The sequence below is a fragment of the Lepus europaeus genome, chromosome 14 (genome assembly GCF_033115175.1).
Source record: "Lepus europaeus isolate LE1 chromosome 14, mLepTim1.pri, whole genome shotgun sequence".
Taxonomy (NCBI): Eukaryota; Metazoa; Chordata; class Mammalia; order Lagomorpha; family Leporidae; genus Lepus; species Lepus europaeus.
Genome location: NC_084840.1, coordinates 51984130 through 52008331, shown reverse-complemented (window position 1 = coordinate 52008331; position 24202 = coordinate 51984130). Strand labels below are relative to the sequence as shown.

The window sequence follows — 24202 nt, the reverse complement described above, 5'->3', positions numbered from 1 at the left end:
GCTGTTGCAGCCATTTGTGGAGTGAACTAGAGGATAGAAGATCTCTGTCTCTTTGTCTCTGTCTCTCTGTGTATGTGTTTCTCTCTTCTTCTCTGTCAATATATATATTGACTATAAAACATTCTTAAAAATAGATAAATCTAAAAACTCACATAGATGCCAGTGATTTCCTGTTATTAATTGAGGTCTATGGATGAAAAACTTTGTTATACCTTCCTCCCTTAGTATCCCTGGGGAATTGATTCCATAACCTCTACAGATAGCAAAATCTGTGGATACTCAATTCCTTTGTATAAATGGGGTGGTGTTTGCATCTAACCATACCCATCCTCTTGTGCACTTTGAATAATTTCTAGATTTCTTCTAACAACTAATGCAATGTAAACGCTATGTAAATACTGCTTGTTATGCTGTATGATTTAGGGAATAATGGCAAGATGAAAAGATCTGTCACTATTCAGTACCGACCCAGAGGGGTTCCCCAAATATTTTCAACCTGCACTTGGTTGGACAAGGAATATGTGGATGTGGAGGGCCAGTTTTATATATAGCCAGGAGAACTGTGCCACCCTGTGTACACTAACAGTTTCATTTTTTGAGGACCAAGGCAGAACCTAATGGTCTTTCCTAATGGTGTCTTAGAAGGGGCTGGTTGGTCCCAACCATTCAGTCCTGTTCTCTCAGGCCCAGGCCTGTGAGCTTTAGAGCCAACAGTTTGCCCAGAGGTAGTTTTCCATATCTTTGGTCAACAATAACAACAGCCCTTCTGACCTAAAAATTGGCTGACAGGGAAGGACTGACCCTCAGGGCCATATTCCATTTTGCATAGTGCTGTAAGTGAGACCTTTATTTAGGTCTGTGGTTTAAAGAGAATTCTAAAATACCAAACAAAACCAACGCTGTAGCTACTGATCTTGGAATTCACATTCATCTTGAGATATCCTCAGAACAAGGAGTAGGAGCTGAATTTCACTGTGTCCTCCATGGTGCTAAGCATGCAGTTCAAAATCAGTTACGCTTTTTACCCACAATCTACTTTATGAAGGCACCAATTCTACGTTTAGCTTGAAAATTTAGATTTGGAGAATGAGCAAGAAGAAACAATGATTAGGCTTTAAAATGGTGAATGGGACCTTGTTGGAAACAGCCACCTTTGTTTATATCATTTTTCTCTTTGTCATCTGAGACTGTTCATTTCCGAGTTATGAACCTTTCATGCCCATGTGACCTAAATGGGTTATCCCTGCCTAAGCGGGTCTGCAGTCACTGAGTTATTTCAAAGGAGTCCCTAAATCCAGATGCAAATAGATGCTGTTTGTAGAGGCCTAAACAACATGTCTCAAACATATACACATTTCTGCTTTCCAAATGCACTTATGTACTTTCATAATTAGTAAAATGAAAACGTATTTAAAAATATTTTGAATTCAGAGGAGCTATTTCAACTGTCTATTGTTTTGGTTTCAGTTACTTTTTTCCAAGAGCTTTCATGTTCATTTCTTATTTCACATTATATTAACAGATCAAGGAATATCTTTCAGATAATTGCTCCCAGGAGAAAAAGGAGGAATTCTTGGCAAGTGAAAAACCCAGTGGACACAATTCCAAGCAAGGGAAACCAGACTTGCAAAGTGAAGACCATCCTTGTACGAGCCCCATGTTCACTCAACCTGCCAGGACCACGGCCTTGTAAGGATGACTTATTTAGCTTCATTTTGATGCGAAGTAGGAGACAGCCTCATTCACTGGCTGCTGCTTTTAATGCTGTATGAAGGATAAGGAGGAATTCCTAACTGTTTCTGAAACTTTTATTGTATGTTAAGTTTCCAGGGCAATAGACAAAGACAGATCATCTACAGGGTAACTTCCCAACAAGATAGCTCTGTTTTGCAAGTCATCAGTGGGCCTGAAACATCTGTGCAGGAAGAAATGTCTGTGGACGCTATGCATGTTTTCATTGATGAACATGGTGAGTCTTGAGAGCGTTTTACTAATGAGCAAAAAGGGGACAAGCTTGCAGCTTTCCTGGGATTCTACATGGTCCCTTAGACTGAGCACCAGACTTTGGAATGTAAAACTTTAATCCTGAGATTGCCCATATACTATTCTTAGAACAGCATGCATTCCCTCCCGCCTCCAGGCCTTTGCAGGTGCTGTGTCCCTATGCCTGCATGTTATTTATCCTTCAGGTCCTAGTTCTAAGGTAGGCTTTTCAGTAAAATCTTTCCTAGCTTCCTCACACACAGTTGGGTTCCTCTGTTCTTTACTTTCTTAATACCCTGTCCATTTCTTTATTTGATAGTATTACAACCTGTAGCTATTTATTTACTTACAATAATAATAATTTGATTCATATTTTCTTTCTTGCAATTGTAAATAAACTTCAGGAGGGCACTGCCCAATACCCCAGTAAATATCTGTTGGATATATACTAAAAATATGACCTTGACATCTTTTTTCAGTGCCTTCTTATAAAAAGAGTTTAAAATAGTATGCCTGGGGAATCATCATTGACATGTTTAAAGTTCCAAAGAAATGGATATAGGTCCTAGTTTTTCTGGGATGGGTCTTGCCTCCTCACTTATAGAGCAATTAATACTTGATAGTTTACTCTCAGAGGATCCTGGTTTAGATAATAAATTGTGTGGTTAGGTTATCTGGAGTCCAGATAGTTAAGTTTGTAGCTGTTAAGTGTTTTTGTATCCACAAAAATACTTTCAAGTTATAAGAATAATATTAGCACATCTATCAAAGCTTCTATAATGGTTTTCTGGTAGAGTCCACCTTTGAATTGAGGGCCATCTTCCAGCTGCTCACATGCACAGGGTTGATTATGCTTCTTGTGCCCATGAAGAAGCTATTCTTAAGAATTCTTCTGGGAAGAGACTGTTTACATTAGAAAGGGAATGGATTTCCACACCTCAATACCCTGTGTCCCTTTATTGGAGCTAATTTAACTCTGCAAATGAATTCAGTCCATTGCTTTTCCACATTAACAGACTGACACTCTGGCAGTGTGCTGTGGTGCTTACTCATCTGCATATTCAGGGACAGGGATGGTCTCCTGTGGTTCTCCACTCAAAATTGCATTGCTCAATGAGCCTAGTTTTGCTCATGGTACTCATGTATGTGTATCCCCTCCAAAAAAAAAACAAAAAGCCCCACACCAACTCGTGGTTATAGCTATCACATATCACGCTGATAACATGAAAAGAGAAATCATATAAAAAAGTGAATTAATAGATGATACAGAAAAGTCCTTTGACAATTAAGGAGATTAGAAAGATTTCTTAGTAAAATTTCTCTGGATGTCCCTCTTGTTCTTGTTAGTCACATTCTGTGGAGAAAGGGTAGGAATGGGCCTAGAGTTTCAGTGCTTATTTGAACAGTCCAAAATGAGGGAGTTCCCTTTAACTTGAATGTAGCAAAAGCTGAATGATTGTATACAAATAATTGTGTAATATTCTCTGCTGAAATTTTGTGACCTTACAGGGGAAATTCGATCCTGTTACTTAAAGTCTGGAAATCAGAAAGAAGGCCCTTCACAGTATATGCCATCAAATCATGAGCGTCTCTCTCAGGCGCGGTGAGTAGAGCTGTGAAGATTTGAGAGCTGTCACATTGCCGGGGGCATGCAACCTATTCTGAAAATGAAGTGAAGAGGTTGGTGTAAAAAGAATGTGTTAATCTATTTTAGGTGTCAATGTGTGTGGTTTTGTGTGAAAAAAAAAATCTGACATCGTAGAATAATGAAAAATGAACTGAATCATTTTCATTGACATCACTTCCAAAAATGAATATAATGTGTAGAGGGAACCCTATGTAAACATAATAATACTCCAAGAAGGATGAGGATAAAGCTTGCAAACACATCATTAAACCTCTTCCAAGCAGGGGATTAGAGGTATAGTTATCATTCAGAGCAATGAAGCCAAAACTACTTTTACATATTTATTTATTTAACTTGTAATGCCATTTAATTTACATATTTATCATTTAATTTGAGAGGCAGAGAGACAGCGACAGACAGATAGGTAGAAAAAACATTCACCAACTTGGACTCGGTTCACCACAACACATTCAGTCTTAGTGAAAGGGTGTTGGGCAGGCTCAGGTAGGGACACAGTTAGGGCATGGGAGGTGGATACTGAATGTGTTTCTGCAGTACTTTGCTATGAGGCCATGTGACTTAAAAGAGTCTCAGAAAGTAGACTCTCAAAGAGTAGGCAGTAAAGAGATCATGTGTATTCCTAAATATTCTATACATGTAAAAGTAAACATGTATATTATTATTTTTAAAAGCACAAGAAAGAGAGGATATGCATGGCAAAGTGTTATTCTTTCCTAGAACTCATAAGAACAACACTTTCAAGTGATGTTGGTATAAAAGCAGTGGACAAAGACCTGGGATTTGCCATGTGATGCTGGTGGACCAATACTTTGTTGGAATCACCACACACCACATAGGTTAGAGATGACTATGGACATTACATAAAGATTTTCTATCACTCAAAATGACCAAAATGGACCAGCTGTAATCTCCATGGTGTGGAGACTAGCCAGCATTCAGGAATAGCAGGCAGAAAGCTGAACTGGACAGTGAACAGGGACTGGGGGCCATGAAGCCTGGTTGAGGAGTTCATGCTCTGTTCTCTATGTAGCAGGAGTGATCAGACCTATTTGAAGAGAGAAATACCTCTGATGAATGTGGAATCATCATGAATATTATTGGGAGTAGGAAGCTGGGGGGAGCCTGGAGCAGCAGTAGTCTGTTTGGTCAACACATCTGAACATAAAATGTGATATTCACCTTTAGTAAATGGGAAAGTAGCGCAAAAAGAAACCTGCCAAGCAATGCTCTTTAAACCATTCTACATAGAAATCAGATGTAGAGACTCAAATTAGATTTTCTAGTCCTGTGTTCTTTTAATTCATAGAGAAATACTTCTCTGTTCATACAAAAGCTAACAGTGGAGGAAAATATGACACTGAAAACCATACTTCCTTGAAATCAGAGAGTTAGTATCTTGCAGCATGAAAACAAATTTTCAGCACTAATATTTATTTTTTTTACAACATTGTGTAACATCCTTAACCATCTAAAACATCAGTTTTCTAAACCATAGGTGGGGATAATAATTCCATAACTAATTCACTGAATTGTGTTAAAAATTAAATGTATGAATAGGCATTTCATCAAGCATTTAAGACTCCCACAACACATTGGAAAACCTGGGTTTGATTCCTGGCTCTGTTACAGGAAAATGGCAGCAGAGAAATTATTGTTACCTCAGTTCTTTGTCTCACATGGAAGAAGAATTTCCAAGCAGATAGCAAAGAGATGTTAAAGTATTTGTTGGAATCAAGGACCTCCTGTGGTGTGGAGGGGGGCTTCCAAGAGAGGAAAATTCAAAGGGGACTAATGTCAGTAGGCTTTAAGTACAATTTTGAAGGAAAAAAAATTGACAATCAGATTGGCATTCTCAGTGACCAGGCGGAGACAAAAACCATCAAAAGACCTCATTTATAATTCTCCATCCTGTCTGGCCTGCTAAGGGTGAGATAGATAACTTATTTTCACAATAAGCTTCAAGCTCAGGAAGTGCTCCATTGCTATTCTCATGGTAAATTTGGAGATTCCGAAGAAAGGAGGGTGGCAGGTTTGTTTTTGCAAGTATTTTACACCCCAAATTCTATTGGGATCCCCTGACTATCTATTAACTCATCTGACTCCTCACCTCTCTAGCTCCTGATTTCAGTTTTCTGCTAATGCAGACCCTGAGAAGCACCTGAGGTGGCCCAAAGTAATTGAGTACCTATCATTTAGCATTCCCAGCTCCTGATTCCAGCCCTGGCCTGGCCTGACCACTGTGGGCATCTAGGAAGTAAACCAGTGGTTGGGGGTGTCCTGTCTCTCTCCCTCTCTGCCTCTCAAATACATAGAAATTTTAAAAAATTAAATGTAATAGTATATTAATTTTTACAATGACTACAATAATATTAATTCCTGATTAAGACAGTACCTACCATAGAGGACATTCAGGAAATGTTAGCTGATGTTAGTGTCCTGGATAGAGGCAGTAAGACAGTGGCTACAGTTCACCATGACTATGTGACAGAAGATCCTGACTTTTGGCCAGGTAGAAGCCTTTCCTCTAGTACTTACATAAGATCACTTTACCTAGTTTTAAGGTTGTTAAAGACTTTTTGTTCTCCCTGTCAACCTATTGTGTTCCAATATACTGGAATCCATGGCACTTTTAACATTGGTATTTAATGCTATCTCTGGCTTTTAGTACCATTACATTTTGAGTCCTATCATCATAAACATGAACTTCGATTTTTGAATTTGGAAGAATGCCTAGTCAGGGCTGTTGTTCTAAGCCATCCAGCCATGGAAGATATTGGAAAAGCAACTTTTTCACTATAAGGGACTTCAGTGACTGGGATTGCCTCCAACTAGGCCATTAAACCACTGATTCTTATTATTGGCAAGAAAGTCTTTACTCTTGGCTATTGTAAGCCCTGTTGCCATGTGACAGTTTTATATCCTGGACTCCCAAGTATGAATTGGGAATTGTAAACATTGTGATGTCCATGTCTCTTTGGGGATTCCTGGAGGAAACCAGGAGAGGAAACAAATTTCCCTCCTTGGCCCCACTGTCACTGTGGGAACCAGTGAACTTCTCCTGACCTGCCGAAGAAACACATATTTTCTGCTTGCACAATAACTGTCCATAATGCAGTACCTTCAGTACCATTATCTAACATAGTTCTGATTTCCCAAGAAAATAGAATAAAGGAACTATGGCTTGCAGCGCAGCATTTAGAATTGCTTGTTGAAAAAACTGCTAAAGGAAAAATTCACTTCAGTGTGTTATTGCCTAGACTATAAGAGTCTTTCAGTAGCTCAAAGCCTAAAAGGAGCTAATCTGCTTGGATAGTTGAAGTCAGCTACCTGCCTAGCAAGCTGGAGCTGAAGCTGCCTAGGAAGCTGAAGGATGTTTTATGTCTGAAGGATTCATCGTTGTGGACTTAAGTTATTCTTCTGTAGGTCTTACAATTAGAACTTGATAGTTTCTGTTCTTTATTAAGCCAAGATTTATATGTCTCTTATGAAAGTTCTATAGCCATCCTTTGGTATTAATCCAGGTTTTCCAGTGTCATAAGTAGTCTGATGAAAATGCATGTGAAATATGTATCATCTGCTCCCCAGTAAAATATAATGGAAAGACATAGTATTTACATACATTTAGAGCACTCACAGCTCATAAAGTGGGCATAGTAGTCAGCTGATCCAAAAAGTCATTTTGGAGATTTGTTTACAGAACTTTTATTGAAGAATTTTGTACCAAACATGTTACCTTGGGGCCAGTATTAATGCTGGCATCCCATAAAAATGCCGGTTTGAGGCTTGAGCACTCCACACTTTGTCCAGCTCCCTGCTAATGTGTGTGGGAAAGCACAGAAGATGGCCTGAGTGCTTGGGCCTTCTCTTCCCCTTTGGGAGACCTGGATGGAGTTCTGGGCTTCTGGCTTTGGCCTGGATCAGCCCTTGCTGTTTATAGCCATTTGGGGGAGTGAACCAGGGGATGGAAGACCTTTCTTTCTCTGTCTTTCCCTCTTTCTCTGTAACTCTGCCTTTAAAATAAACGAGCAAACAAATAAATGAATCTTTAAAAAGTTACTTCAATATATTTTATTAAAAAATATAGAGTATGTTGATTATGTAGTATTTATCTCAGTTCACTCAAACATGTCTTGTTTTTGAATCATTGTAGCATGTGTTGGAGTATTATTCTGCCTATAAATTAGACTTCTTTTTGAAAGCTGCCCTAAGTCTCTAGGCCTATTGTGTACCATACTCCAAAGGTAGGTGGAAGCCCTGTACTTAATCTTTGTTGCCTCCTCAGAGTTTTTCCTCTTTTGTTGATATTATCAGCCTGTCTGCCCCTTATCTCCATGAAACCTCCCTTATCCACTGGGATTAGCTGTCAAGAAAGTCAGAATGTTTAAGTATGTATCTGGTTCCCAGAGAAGATAGGAAGCAGAAAGTTGCAAGAAATGATGATCTCAATTTTTTACTTTAGTTGAAAGAAGTAGTGACCTCTGATTTGCAATAGCTGAGCAGAAATGTGAGCACTGGAGTAAGACAATTAGATGTGCAAGATGCAGAATGAAATGTGACTTCACTCAATTTTGATATGCCCAATTGTGTGTCACACTGATATGCAATTTGAAAATTTCAGCTCTAATCACAAATATTGGCAAATAGCTGCATTACAATTAATTTCAATAATAAATATGTTTACAGTTTCAAATTAAAAATAAAAAACCTTTTAGGGGTTAAGGCACCTTTGCTTACACAGAGGTAAAAATGATCCCCAAATGCAGTTGATCACCCAGGGATCTGCCTTTGAATAGTTTCTGCTTTCCTCAATCACTAAAATGCCCTCTCCCTGTTGTCTTTCAGACTTTTCTCTCTTTCCATTGAATGTATTATTTTTTTCTGAGATGCATTACAAAGACATGACACTTCCATCCACAGCGTGCTAAGGACGGGAGATTCATGAGTCCAGTCTGGAAAGACTTCTGTTCTCCGCACACCTGCCAGGAGGCCAGGGTCTGGAGAGGATCTTTCAGTTTTTATGGTCACAGCTACAGCTACCACACGAGGGCAGTCAGAACCCAGGTTCCAGGCCTTTCTCCTTTCCAGGCTGCTATCTCCTTTTTCACAGATACTCATACAAATTCTGCTGTTACATAAAAGAAGAGCTGTTGGTCAACTTTAAAACAAGAATCCCTGTTAAAATTCTAAATAAATAGGTTTTAGTGTTCAGAACAGTGCTGCTTTACTTAAATATTCCATGTATCGAATGTATTGTGTTGCTCTGACTTTCCTTCCCAGGCCATCCTCAGTGTGTGTTGCTTCCATGGCCTGTGAGGAAGTCTGAAAAACGAGAAGGACAGAGAGAGAGAAGCCCTCTTCTTGACACTAGTGAGATTAGTTTTTAAAATCTTGGGAAGATGAAGAATTTCAGAAAGGTTTTTTCCTATCACTGGGAAAATGTAGGAAAGGCACATGACTACTTGTATGTTACTACTTGTAGCTCTTGAAACTTAACACTTTTGTTTTTTAAAAGATTTATTTATTTATTTGGAAGGGAAGTTACAATGAGAGAAAGAGAGATTGATTTTCTATCTGTCAGTTTACTACCCAAATGACCACAGGCCCCAATTAGGCCAGGCCAAAGCCAGGAGCCTGGAGCCTGGAACTCCATTTAGGTCTCCCATGTGAGTGCAAGGGCTCAAGTTCTTGGGCCATCTTCTGCTGCTTTCCTAGGCACATTAGCAGAGAGCTAGAATGAAAGTGGAACAACCAGAACTCAAACCAGATCCCAAATGGGATGCTGGCACCACAGGCGGCAGCTTAACCCACTGTGCCACAACATCAGCTTGGCACTTAGCACTTTCACAGTGTATTTATTAATATGGGAGAAATCTTTGACCTTTACTTAGTAAAACATGGTCTTTTTAAGATGATTTTGCAGCACCTAGTCCATAATTTTAAAAAGGGGAGAATAAGCACCAGGTAATCTAAGAAGAGATACAAGCAAAGAGGTAGACTTAGAAAGTCTTCAAAGATTGGTGGGGAGACTCCTGCTTAGCTGTTCATGCCAGTGATTTTTCTGGATATCTTGGCCTCTAGTACTTGGGTAGGAAAGCTGGTGCACATGGATTAGGACTATACCACCAGGACCCTAGAGAACTGTATCTAAGTAAGGGAATAAATGTCTGCCATTGGAGTAATGCTTATTGAATTGAAGCTTGTGATCTCCTTCTGACTCAACAGGGAGCCCATATCTCTTGGTTTGTCTAGGATGATCAACTATTATAAAAGAGGCTAATTAATAGGGAATTTAATATGCTGCTTCAATCTGTCTTTATAAAGAAGGTTGGGTATGAGTTGAGGCCAACATACTCTTCACCTGTGCCTGTTACTAGAGACAAATGGTATTAGTGTATTATTTGTGCTAAAGTATAGAGGCCATATTGTAATTTAATGTGAGAATAAATAAGCAAGTCTTATATCACCCAGGTCTTATATCAACAAAAGGAAGCAGACAGATCAAGGATGGTAATTATGTGACTAATATAGGGGAGGCACTATTTAGTGCTTCACAGACATAGTCTGCTTTCATTATCACAGCAATCCTCAGGAGGAAAATATTTTCTCTGTTTTGTAGTCAAGAATTTGAGGTAGCAGAATAAAGCTTATAGTCACAGTAAATAATGGAGCAATAACGTAAACCTAGTTCTGTTTAATTCTATAGCTCATCCAAAAGATCTTGAAAAGAACATCAAATCTTGGATTTTTAATATCTAAATGGCTTATATATGAAAATAATGTGATTTATTATTATTTAGCGACCAGAAAATGTGCTAGGTAGGGGTGAGTGTTGTGACACACCAAGTTAAGCTGCTGCTTGGGATGCCTGTAGCCCACAATGCCAGTTTGAGTTCCAGCTACTCTGCTTCCAATCCAGCCCCACGTGGGAACCCAGATGGTGTTCCAGGCTCCCGACTTCAGCCTGGCCAAATGCTGGTTGTTGCAGCCATTTGGAGAGAGAGCCAAAGGGTAAAACAGCATTCACATGCTCTCTATGTTCCCCCTGTCACTCTTTCAAATAAATAAATCTCAAAAAAAAAAAAAAAAGTACTAAGGAATAAAGAAAAATTAAGCTGACACTTCCTTATGTATCACATTTCCTGGCAGCAAGTTGGTTGACTGTTGATACAACAGTCAATTCTTAGTTTATTTTAGTTGGCAATAGAGGGTGCCATGCACCTTGTAGATTTTTGCATAGAATTATATGTTTTTATCTCCTATTTATAATCATTACCTAGCTTACTTTCAATGCTGTCAGATTAATTTTTTGGTTTTAGTGAAGTTCTGGCGTGTGCTGAGATTTAGTTTCCTTTGGATTTATATTAATAAGGTGCTTCCAGTCCTGTGTATTTCAATGTGAAATGATAGTTACATTACTGAGTAGTTTCTTTGCAAACCTGAGAAGTTTGAATGAACATTGTTTTTATAAATCTAGCTGATCTTTTGTCCTTTAGTGACAGTGAGTATACCACTAATATAGACAGAAAGGAAAGGCACTGTCAGGAGCAATCATCCAAATAATGGAAGGACAGGATTTTTTCAGATTTAATGTACTTAGGCCTCTTGGTTCACTTCCTAAACCCTGATATTTATTATATGTCTCCTAAGTGGTTTTTTTAAAGAAAATTTTATTGAATATATCATCAGTCAGAAATTATGTCTTAGAATTATGAGCTTCTTGTGTATAGGAAATAATGGAAGTATTTTATTTTTTAACACAAGGATGAAATTTTTACACATCTTTGTTGTTTCACTTTTTTTAAAAATATTTGTTTATTTTTATTTGAAAGAATTACACACAGAGAGAGGAGAGGGAAAGAGGTCTTTCATCTACTGGTTCACTCCCCAACTGGCCGCAATGGTGGAGCTCTGCCGATCCAAAGCCAGGAGCCAGGAGCTTCTTCCAGGTTTCCCACGTGGGTTCAGGGGCCCAAGGACTTAGGCCATCTTCTACTGCTTTCCCAGAAAAAAGTTGGTTTGGAAGTGGAGCAGCCAGAACTTGAACCGGTGCCCATATTGGGTGCTGGCACTGCAGGTGGCAGCTTTACCTGCCACACCACAGCGCTGGCCCCAGAAATATTCTTTTTTAAAGATTTATTTATTTATTTGAAAGTCAGAGTTACACAGAGAGAGGAGAGGCAGAGAAGAGAGAGAGAGGTCTTCCATCCGCTGGTTCATTCCCCAGTTGACCGCAACAGCTGGAGTTGCGCCGATCTGAAGCCAGGAGCCAGGAGCTTCTTCAGGGTCTTAACTCACTAACCCACACGCGTGCAGGGGCCCAAGGACTTGGGCCATCTCCCACTGCTTTCCCAGGCCATAGCAGAGAGCTGGATGGGAAGTGGAGCAACTGGGTCTTGAACCGGCACCCATATGGGATGCCGGCGCTTCAGCCCAGGGCATTAACCCGCTGTGCCACAGCGCTGGCCCCACCCAGAAATATTTTAAACATTGTCCATATAGAGTAAGTATTTGTATATTTATTGCTACAATATTAAGAAATTAGGTGAAAGAAGGATCTGAAAACTTATCAGAAGCTTTACCATGAAATGTCTGGAATAAAAATCAGAAAGTGGTGCTGGCACAGGAGTGCAGTGGGTTAAGACTCGGAAGAAGCAGCGCAAACATCCCATATGGGCTCTGGTTGGAGTCCCAGCAACTCCAATCCAGCACCCTACTAATGCTCCTGGGAAAGCAGTGGAGGATGGTCCCAGGTGCTTGGGCCCTTGCACCTGTGTGAGAGACCCGGATGAAGCTCCTGGCTCCTGGCTTTGACCTGGTCCAGACCTGACTGTTGTGGCCATTTGGGGAGTGAGCCAGTGGCTGGAGGATCTCTTTCTCTCTGTAACTCTGTGTTTCAAATAAATACATAAATCTTTTTTTGTAAAGATTCATTTATTTACTTGAAAGTCAGAGTTGCACACAGAGAGAGGAGAGGCAGAGAGAGAGAGAGGGAGAAGGAGAGAAAGAGAGGTCTTCCATCCAATGGTTCACTCCCCAATTGGCCAGAATGGCCGGAGCTGTGCCGATCTGAAGCCAGGAGCCAGGAGCTTCTTCCAGGTCTCCCACATGGGTGCAGGGGCCCAAGGACTTGGGCCATCTTCTACTGCTTTCCCAGGCCATAGCAGAGAGCTGGATCGGAAGTGGAACAGCTGGGTCTCGAACCGGCGCCCACATGGGATGCTAGTGCTTCATGCCTGGATGTTAACCCACTGCGCCACAGCACCAGCCCCAATACATAAATTTTAAAAATGAAAAGTGATTCTGTTATTGTAACATCTATACTCCTGAGGAGTCTGTATTAGCTGCTGTTGCTTGGGCTGCAGGTATCATAAGAATCCATTCAAAATGGGTTAAATAATGAGATGTATTACCTCAGAAAACAGGAAGCCCAAAGTTTTGATGAGAACAATACTGGTGGATTCCAACACTTGATGCTGTTGTCAAGAAACCAGCTCATCTTCCAGCTCTTGTGGCCCTTTGGCTTGACACTCATGTTGGCAAAGTGGCTGCTGTAGTTCCATGTGTTTCATATTCATGTAGCATCTAAAGGCCAGGAGGGATTTTGTTACTTTTTCACATCTAAAAAAATTTGTCTATGACTTCCTCTATCTCAAGCTGACCTTTCTTTGCTCTCGATGACCTTTTTGAATTGTTATACTCATATTCCAAAGCCCAGAACTGGTCAGCTGAAAGACTTAGAATCCCTGGAGTTAGCAAAGGACCATATCCCTGTTCTGAAGCATATAGTCTTGAGTGAATGGAATGGGGTTATGTTAGCATTAATTCTGTGAGAAATGGCTGTTGGTTAAACAACCAAATTAGGTACAGGCACTTTGCTAGAGAGTCAGATGGAGTAAATATATGTCCTTATGTCCTAGTTTTCACTTTCTGAGCCAAAGGAAGAATGCCAGGATTGAGTTTGCTCAATAGAAAGAGTTTTATTCATTTAAGTCTTGTTAATCCATAAATGTGATTAAAGATAATAAAACAATTTAGAGATATATCATAGCTAATATACTAATGTGTTCTTTTCAATTACCTGAGGCATTTCTTTGATCAAATATGTACTTTCCTTTCTTTGGGGTAGGAGGGGGAGAAGATGAAGAGTGTTGGTAATCGCTGTTTCTTCCTTATTAGTGTCTGGAGAATTATTAAGCCCATGACTGATTGTTTTCACAAAAGATGAGTCTACAACCTGTTACTACTACCTCTCTCTCCGTTTAAATATGTATCAATTTAAAAAATTTAAATTGATACATAAAATTGTGCCTATTAATGAGATACCATGTGATGCTTTGATTCATGTGTGCACTGTGTAATGTTCAAATCAGAGTAAGCCCATCTGCTCACACATATATCATTTTATTGTGGTGGAAACATTCAAAATACTTACTTTCTTCCAGTTTTTTGGAAATACAGAGTACATGATCATTACCTATAGTTACCCTACTATGCAAGAGAATATAAGAACTTAAAAAAAAAGAAAAAGAAAATGTAGGTTGTCCTCTGTTATCATACAGGCGTGTGCCTAACTACCTCATGGCATACTCCAACCCTAGAAAGCCCAAATAAGTGCAGGATGATTGATGTTCTGCCAAAAGGGAGCCTTGTATACAAAATACTTTATTCTGAATTGCATATGTAAGGTTGTAGAAATTCATCTACTATCTGCACTGGGCTTCACTAGTGTCCTGTTGGTTTATAATAAAAACTTTTGTTTTGCCCACCCTCAGAGAGATGCAGATCAGCTCCTCCAGTACCACAACTTCTGAGAGTCCAGATCCGTCTTCCGGGGACCCTGCTGTCAGTGCTCTCCAACAACAGCTCTTACTCATGGTGGCTCGGAGGACCCAATCAGACACCCCACGGGTATGCACATCCAGAATCACTGTGGATGTTTTTAGAAGCAGCAAATTTTTTTTATATTCTTTTTTTTTATTAAACTTTTATTTAATGAATATAAATTTCCAAAGTACAGCTTATAGGTTACAATGGCTTCCCCCCTCCCATAACTTCCCTCCCACCCACAACCCTCCCCTTTCCCGCTCCCTCTCCCCTTCCAATCACATCAAGATTCATTTTCAATTCTCTTTATATACAGAAGATCAGTTTAGTATATATTAGGTAAAGATTTCAACAGTTTGCCCCCATATAGCAACACAAAAAAATACTGTTGAAAAAAATACTGTTGGAGTACTAGTTATAGCATTAAATAAGAGTGTACAGCACATTAAAGACAGAGATCCTACATAATATTTTTTTAAAAAAAATTAATTAATTTTCTATGCCATTTCCAATTTAACACCAGGTTTGTTTTTTTTTTTTTTTCATTTCCAATTATCTTTATATATAGAAGATCGATTCAGTATATAATTAGTAAAGATCTCATCAGTTTGTATCCACGCAGAAACACAAAGTGTAAAAATACTGTTTCAATACTAGTTATAGCATCACTGCACATTAGACAACACATTAAGGACTGATCCCACATGGGATGTAAGTACACAGTGACTCCTGTTGCTGACTTAACAATTTGACACTCCTGTTCATGGCGTCAGTAATCTCCCTAGGCTCTAGTCATGAGTTGCCATGGCTATGGAAGCCTTTAGAGTTCGCTGACTTTGATCTTATTCCGATAGGGTCATAGTCAAAGTGGAAGTTCTCTCCTCCCTTCAGAGAAAGGTACCTCCTTCTTTGATGGCCCCATTCTTTCCACTGAGATCTCACTCACAGAGATCTTTCATTTAGGTAGAAGCAGCAAATTTGAACACATATTTCCAGGTTGTTTCCAGAATTAAGTCTCGCTCTGAATTTTGCTTCACCCAGTTGATACATCACTGCATGGTAGTCTACTGAGTGAAGCTGAAAAGAAGCTATTTAGGTATCGGGTGATCTTCAGTTGCTGTTAACATGATGACTGTTATCTCATTGCTTTTTTAAGTGCATTAGAAATTCATTCATATTGACTTTCGGTTGCCAGTAGGCATGATTCCCACAAGAGCTTACTGAGTGAACTTCTTCTTTTACCACCATGAGTTGGAAAATTTTTTTTTTTCCCCTAACATTTTATTTATTTATTTGAAAGTCAGATACAGGGAGATGGTGAGGGAGACAAAGAAGGAGAGGGAGATCTTCCATCTATCTTTCACTCCTCTAAGGGCTGCAACAACCAGGGCTAAACCAGACTGAAGCCAAGAGACAGGAACCCCATCTTGGTCTCTACATAGGTGGCAGGGGTCCAAGTACTTGAGCCATCATCCTCTGCCTCCTGGGTATGTGAGCAGCAAGTTGGATCTTAGATAAGTCTTGTAAAACCAGGTGAGACTTGGCACTCTGAGATCAACTCTGTTTAATTACTTCCCTTCTCTTACTCCATTCCTCTTTTATTCTCTGTTGCCCAAGTGCAGCAAGTCCTGGAACCCCTACTCCCATCCAATCTTATACAATCTCTTCTAACTCTAGCAATGGATCAAATTCTATAGGGTCAGCTGGGCGGATGGCAAAGAGATGGACCAAAGCCTGAGAAAACATTTGTCTGAAATTCTTCCTTTGCACAAATACAATGAAGTGGCCCTGAAAAGGAAGCTTCCAGTGGTCACCTTCTTTTTTAACAATATGTGGGGGTTCTTTCTGTTCATGATAGCTGAAAATCCTAGCTCCTGCACACAATGGAAAGGGGAACATATTCTCCCACTTATCCCCAATTGGAACTGGTGGAAATGGTTGCCTGAGCTAGAAATTGGCATTCAGACATTAAGGAGCTTTAATTATCTATCACACTGTCAGGTGCACCCATATTATAAACTGGTGCTTTGTTCCATATTATAAATGGGTAATTCTCTGTGCCTTGTGCTTCCAGCCTCATAGGATATGTTTTGTAGGCTCATTGTCATTACTTTTAAAATCTTACATCACCTCATTGTGTTAGAGGGGCAAGGTACTTGAGTAGCTCCTTTGAAATGTCTTCTGCATTACACTGCTGGTTGAGAGGCAGGTGCAGTCTACTGCAGGCAGCATTGGATCTGTGTGCATACACCCTCTTTTGCTTCCATTTACCCCCACTTGGATCTGGTCTTAAACTCATTCAGTTTTTCTTACATTACAGAATGAGATTGTGTCATGTGTGAAAGTACTTTGTAAACTCTATAGTTCTATGTAACTTTATAATAGTGGAATTATTATTTTACTATTATTATTATTGTTGAAATAATGAAAGCCAACTAGTTCATTGGTCCTGAACTATTTGGAATTGAGGAGAATTGCAAAAATGGGTATACTGTATTAATAACAGTGTTGACTGTTATTCCTGGTTAATATAATAAAATCATTTACAACATTAATTTACTATCATTAACTAGGAAGAATTAATGAGAATATTAACATTCACTAACATATTAAACAGCCTAAATAATTATAGAGATGAAAGAGATGAGGCATTAATTATAATGCTTCAGCATATTTATTTTTTCATCCTATCTGTTCATTTATTTGAAAGTATATTAAGGCTTTAAAAAATGAACATTTACATACCTTTCATTTATCAAGCTCAGAAGTTCCTTTAAAATATGTGTTTAGACTCTACATGATTTATTATGAATTCCATCTGCTACATAGAGTCATTGTTAAATAGTGTCATCCTACATTTGCTTTAGATGTTTTATCCTTCAAAGTGTTATTCAAATATAGACATAATTCTCATTCCACTTGTGTGTTTTTGACACTGGTTGTGTGCACAGGATTGTGCCAAGTGTTCTATTTAATATCACCTTACTTAACGGTTTTTGTGGTTAGGTATTATTTCACCTTGAGTATGACATCTAAGGAAACTGTAGCGCAGAGGGTCCTAGAACTTTTGCTTTAATGGGACCCTGAATCAGTGCTCCTTTTCCACATCCTTTAGTCACCACTTTGGTTTCTAGTTCATCTCACATCTTCCTTGGCAGCCTCTGCTGTGATGCTCATGAGCCAACTTCTGATACCATAGTCTCCACTACTCCATCTTTGTGATGCTGGGTTTGGTAGCTTTCCACACTGTCTACTCTTCATTAGTCCAGTTCTTCTCTCTACCCCCTGCCCTTTTAGGTAGAACCTATACAGACCTTTTGAGAACCTTCAGTGGTTGTTCAAGGTTCTCCAGAAACGAGGCCTACAATTTAAAAATATCTGTGCCTGTTCTAACTGTGGGGGAGTGTCTGTAGACGTGGTCTTGCCACATGGGTGGCAAGAACCCTATTACTTGATCCATCACCACTGTCTCTCAGGGTCTGCATTAGTAGGTAGCTGAGTCAGAAGCCAGAGCCAGGAGTTGAACCTGGGTACTCTGATATGGGACATAACAGTATTAACTGCTAAAGAAAATGCTGTTGTCTCTTAAATATTTTTTAAAGATTTATGTATTTGAAAGAGTTACAGAGAGAGAGGGAAAGGCAGAGAGATATCTTCCATCTGTTTGTTTACTCCCTAATGGCCAAAACAGCCAAGGCTGGGCCAGACCGAAGCCAGGAGCTTCATCTGGGTCTCCCATGAGGGTGGCAGGGGCCCAAGCACTTATGTCATCTTCTGATTTTCCCAGGCCATTACTAGGAAGCTGGATTGGAAGTGGAGCAGCTGGGACTCAAACAGGCACCCATATGGGATGCCAGCATCACAGGCAGCAACTTTAACTACTACACCACAAAGCTTGTCCCCTCTCTCTCATATTTTAAGTGTAGATTATAACATCTATTTGGAAAAGTTATTAAGAGTTTGTAAGGATTAGAAACAGTATATTGGAAAATTATAGTTATAATATTTGGTAGGAATTATTAATAACATCAAATTTCTTATTAGTTTTCCAGAACTCTTAGAAGTGGCATTATTTTGGACAATAGGATTTTCAGTAGCTAGGGAAAGTCAAGCCTTTTACATTTTATGTTTTCTTTTTTTAAAGATTTTATTTATTTATTTGAGAAAAAGTAGAGTTATAGACAGAGGGAGAGACAAAGAGAAAGGTCTTCCATCTGCTGGTTCACTCCTCAAATGGCTGCAATGGCTAGAGCTGGACTGATTTGAAGCCAGGAGCCAGGAGCTTCTTCCAGGTCTCCCACACTGATGCAGGGGTCCAAGCACTTGGACCATCTTCTACTGCTTTCCCAGACCATAGCAGAGAGCTGGATCAGAAGAGGAGCAGCCAGGACTCAAACCATCACCCATATGGGATGCAGGCACCACAGGCGGAGGCTTAACCTACCATGCCACAGCACTGGCTCCCATTCTTAGACTTTTAAAAAATTCTGCCAGAAGTATTTCTAAAATGTATTATATGCTTACCTGCCTATTTTGTGTTTCTGCCTTTCAAATAAATAAAGAAGTAAGACATTTTTAAAAAGTCATAGCTCTGAAACTCCTTCTTAGTCTCCATTGTGGCCCTCACCTCTGCTAGTCCCTCAGTTGCTAATGTTCCCTAGGGATTTTGCTTTGGAACCCTGTACTCCATGCCTTCTCCAGGGATAGCAATCCTACATGCCTTAAGGCACAACTAACTCTCTAGAAATAGGGATTCAGACATATATATGTTTGTTTATTTTTTTTAAGATTTATTTTTATTCATTTGAAAGACAGAGTTACAGAGAGAGGTAGAGACAGAGAGAGAGAGGTCTTCCATCTGCTGGTTCACTCCCCAGATGGCCGCAATGGCCAGAGCTGCGCCAATCTGAAGCCAGGAGCCAGAAGTTTCCTCTGGGTCTTGCACGCGGTTGCAGGGGCCCAAGGACTTGGGCCATCACCTATTGCTTTCTCAGGCCATAGCAGAGAGCTAGATCAGAAGAGGAGCAGCCGGGATTGGTGCCCATATGGGATGCCAGCACCTCAGGCCAGGGCTTTAACCTGCTGTGCCACAGCGCCAGCCCCAGACATAGATATGTTTATACATGTATGTCACTCTGTTATTAGGGCTGAATTGCTTGTCAAATCCCAGACATTTCTAAACCTCTTTAATATAGCAACAATTTCTCATTATCCTTTCCCTTTTCAGCGTATATTATATATAGTATCTGGCTTATATTTTGTTGGATGAGTGATACACATTGAGAAAAAAATTAACTTCAATTTGATTTCATAACGGAAAACAATCTAAGAACAGTTTTTAGTATTCACTTAAACATTAAGCTCTGAATTTCCTTGGTACTTAATGCCAACCAGGAAATTTTATTATTTTATTAATAGAATTTATTTTTTTCATTAAATTCTGAGGAATATTTTTTAACCAAGAATTTCCATCTAAGAAGCATTGAATATAGCACAATATGCCAGAATCTTTAATATAGTTTATAAAACATATACATCTAGTCTTCTTTTATTTTAAAATATATTTATATATGTGTATATATGTATATGCATATATATATATATATATATATATATATACACACACTGACCTTCCCTGAAAGCTAAGGGTGTAATATTGAACTTCAACTTATGGATGTGGTTTTCTTTCTGTTTGGAAGAATGCTGTTATCTTTTGGCTGGTGTTTACCCTTGACCTATTTATATACGATATGTGGATTCCCACATCACAAGACAATAAGCCATGGTTACTTTTGCATGGATTTCTTGCCTGCACTTTCTTTATGGGGCATCAAATAAAAGGATCTCTTTCAGAATGGAGGTTTACTATGAACCACAAGTTTACCATCATTAAAAGAAGAAGCTCTTCCTGCTGACATGACACCAGGCAGTTTCTATGGTATTCTTTTTTACGTTGGAATAGAATCCAGACAAAAGTAGCTCTTAACGATTTCAACTCTCAATAGCCTAACCCATTATATATTGCATTGTGATGAATCAGCCTTCCCTTCAAGTGCCTTTTGCATTAATATTTTATATTCTGAACTCTATGCTCCATAGGCTGAGTCAGTGAATTCACATGTGGGAATGGGGACGTGGTGAAATCTGCTTTCTCAGAGAGTTCTGCAGTGTCCCTCACAGAGCAGCTGTGCTGCGCTCATGTGTGCCAGGTGCTTCGGCATCAGTGGCTTTCCTGAGTGAGGGGAAGAGGCTTACGTCTGCCCCGTGTGACCTTCTGCTTTATGAACTGGAGAGAAATATGTACTGCCTTTACAGACAGTACCACTCCAGGGCTGCTGTTCTGTCCCTTGTCATTCCATTCCTTGTCATTGACCTTCTTTTCAGTCTCCTAGGTCTTATGTTTGTCACTTTACAGGAAACTAGAGCCCACTTCAAATAGATTCTGGAGAAGTCCAGGGAAAAAGTAGATAAATACTTATGCAGATGATCCAGCCATCCCACTTCCTGGTGCAGATCTGAAAGAACTGAAAGTAGGATCTTGAGGAGAGATTTGCACACCCATACTCATAGCAGTATTACTCCCAATACCGAAGGGGTAGACACAATCTAAGTTTCTACCGACAGACGAATGCATAAACAAAATGTGGTATACACATAAATGGAATATTATTCAGCCTTCAAAAGGAAGGAGATTCTGACACATACAACAACATGGATGAACCTCAAGGACTGAACTAAACCAGTCATATAAAAGGACAAATGCTATATGATTTCATGTACACAGGATATATAGATTATTCGGATCCCTAGAGACAGAAAGTTGAATGATGTTTGCCAGGAGTTAGGGGAGAGAAAATGGGGGTGTTGTCCAACAGGTACAAAGTTTCAGTTTCGCAAGATAAAAGAGTTCTAGAGAGGTGTTGCACAACAATGTGAACAGAAGCATAGTTAGAACTACTGAATTTTATACTTAAAAATAGTTAAGGGGAGGGCATTGTGGCACACTGTGTTAAGCCACTGCTGCTGAGAAGCCCACATCCCATATCAGAGTGCCTGGGATCAAGTGTCACTTCCACTGATGTACTTGAGAGGCCACAGTACTTGAGTCCTTGCCACCTATGTGGGAGACCTAGATGGAGTTCCTAGCTTTGGACTGACTATTGTGGGTATTTGGGGAATGAATCAGCAGATGGAAGATCTTTCTCTCTCTCTCTTTCTCTCACCCTTTGCTTTTTCTGTCTCTGTTTCATTCTGCCTTTTAAATAAATAAAAATTAGTAAATAAATATAAAAATTGATGACTATAAATTTTATGTTGTTTACTTTTTCCATAATTGAAAACATAGAGACTAGCAGTAGAAGATCTAGAAGGGCTGGTTCATCTAGAGAAGGCTTGTGGATAGTAGCAAGAAATGACAAGCAAGAACCAAACAGTGGAGGAGGAGATGAATGGGAGCTTTGGTTTTAATTATCTCAGTACACAGAGAATAGGAGAGAAAGCCCAAGGTGGGATGTCTAATAGGTGCCTCTCTGCTTAATCTGGAATCTCACACACTAAATCATTGCATCCCCACTAAGGGATTGCACGGAAAACTGCTAACCTCAAATCTTTGTGTTGAATGAAAGGACAGAAATGTCTCCTAAGACTTCAGCCAACAGGATAACCTCCGTGGAGGTTTGCATCCTTCATTCACATGAATGGTCCAAATGAAGAATCTCAAATGGTACTAGAGTAGTTGTGCCTTCTAGTGCCTAAAAAGGAAAGAAAAATAAATTTTAACTAGAATAACATAACTCGATATAGCTTTCAAATAATTCACATAAATAAAGACCCAAGAAAAATGCAGTTAAGTGAAAAATTATGCAGGATACAAGAGAACATGCCACTATGGGCAAAAGTCAACAGACAGTGGAAAGAGACTTTCATTGAAATTAGAAATTGTAATTATAAGATTTGAAAGATGAATTCAGTATATTTAATGTGTAGAAGGAAATAAAAGAAGGGATTGAGACTATAAGTAGCAAAAACTCATATGAGTGTATACACACACATGTACAGATATACACACATACACATACATGCATACCCATATATACATATACAAGTACAAACAAATCAAAGATAAATAAGTAGTCCATTGAAGATCACATAAATTAAAAATTGCCTGACACTATCAAGTTGGTGAGAATGTGGAGTGAAAAGACATTTGTTAAGTTATTGGTGGGAATATAAACTGACAGAACCACTTTAGAAAATAATTTTGATATTATCTGGTAACTGAACATTTCCATACCCAGCAACTCCATTATTTATAAATATGTGTGTTTCCTGGGAAAGTCAAATAGCTTGTTTTCGAGTAAAGTTGAACATTTTATATTTCTAGCAGTTCCATTCCCAGGTGCATATTCTAAAGAAGTTTTTATGCATTTGGCTAGGAGACCTGTCCAAGAATGTTCATAGGTGCCAAAATTTGAAAAAAGGAACTTTTAAATGTACAACAATAAAATAGATAAGTAGACTATAGCATATCCATATAATGGAATACTACACAGCTATGGAAATCTAGGTTACAGTAATAAAACACAACCTGATCAATTTAAGGAACATACTGTCAAGTGGGAAAAAAGTAATAAGAAAGTTGCAAAAGATACACAAACTATAATTTCACATCTATAAAGTAAAAGCCACAAAACAGGAATCTAGAGATTTTGGATGTAAAAATAGCAAAATAGGAAAAGACAGGGAATGTTAATTCCCAAATATCAGGAAGGGGGGAAGCAAGGTGATGGGACTGGGGACTTGACATCCATGAACTTCAGTGCTAATGATGACTTAGTTTTTCTTATTCTGGGTGATACCCATATATTCATTTACTTTTGTTGTACCTTATACACATTTTTAACATATGTATTTGCTTTTATTTAATAATTAAACTATTTTAAAGTATGGTCCCTAGTGTTAATAAATATACACAACGCACTCTAAGCACTTCAGAGTCTTTGGGCCTTTCACTGATTTAGTGCTCTGTGAACACTGAGTGCATGACACAGCAAGAAAATGCTGAACTGCACTTTATAGATGGTATTTAAGAGCACAGAGATCAAATCACGTAATTTTGGAAGGTAGCTGTATCAGAGTGAATATTTAATACATCCAGTTTAAGAGAGTAATTGTTTTTTTTCTGGGAAACTTAGCAGTATGGAACATTTTATTCCTCACTGATAATATACATGAAGTAAATATTAATTGATTTTTTAATTGCAAATATAATCCCTTGGCATAGTAACGGTTTGTTTAACCGATCACACTTTAAATTGGGATATTAGGTGTCAGAACAGGTAAGTTTTGATTTTCCTCCTTTCAAGTGTTTTCTCCTTCCTGCTTTTTGTGCTCTTCCTTGGGCAAATTTCTTTGGTTTCACTTCATCAAGGTCCTTGTCCCCATTGCTTCTCCAGAGTTGAGCCTGCGTCTTCTTTAGTGTGTGTATTGCCTTGTCTTGATGTAATCAGCATCTGATTTTGTCTGTACTATCTTCTGTATTTTTTTTAAAAGAATTATTTTATTTATTTGAAAGACAGAGTTACAGAGAGAGGTAGAGACAGAGAGAGAGAGGTCTTCCATTCTGCTGGTTCACTCCCCAGATGATCACAATGGCCAGAGCTGAGCTGATCTGAAGCCAGGAGCCAGGAGCTTCTTCCAGGTCTCCCACGCAGGTGCAGGGGCCCAAAGATGTGGGCCATCTTCTAC

At 39.1% G+C, this 24202-nt stretch overlaps 1 protein-coding gene across 1 annotated transcript in view; it reads left to right on the top strand.

Annotated features, from left to right (window-relative positions):
• The window catches only part of PCNX2 (pecanex 2), a 338333-nt gene that overhangs the window by 56711 nt on the left and 257420 nt on the right, over positions 1-24202 (top strand). Inside the window, exons 6-9 of the mRNA XM_062210622.1 lie at positions 1542-1689; positions 1824-1969; positions 3493-3586; positions 14404-14539. Of these exons, the coding sequence (XP_062066606.1) occupies positions 1542-1689; positions 1824-1969; positions 3493-3586; positions 14404-14539 (524 nt within the window). The remainder of the gene's footprint in view (positions 1-1541; positions 1690-1823; positions 1970-3492; positions 3587-14403; positions 14540-24202) is intronic.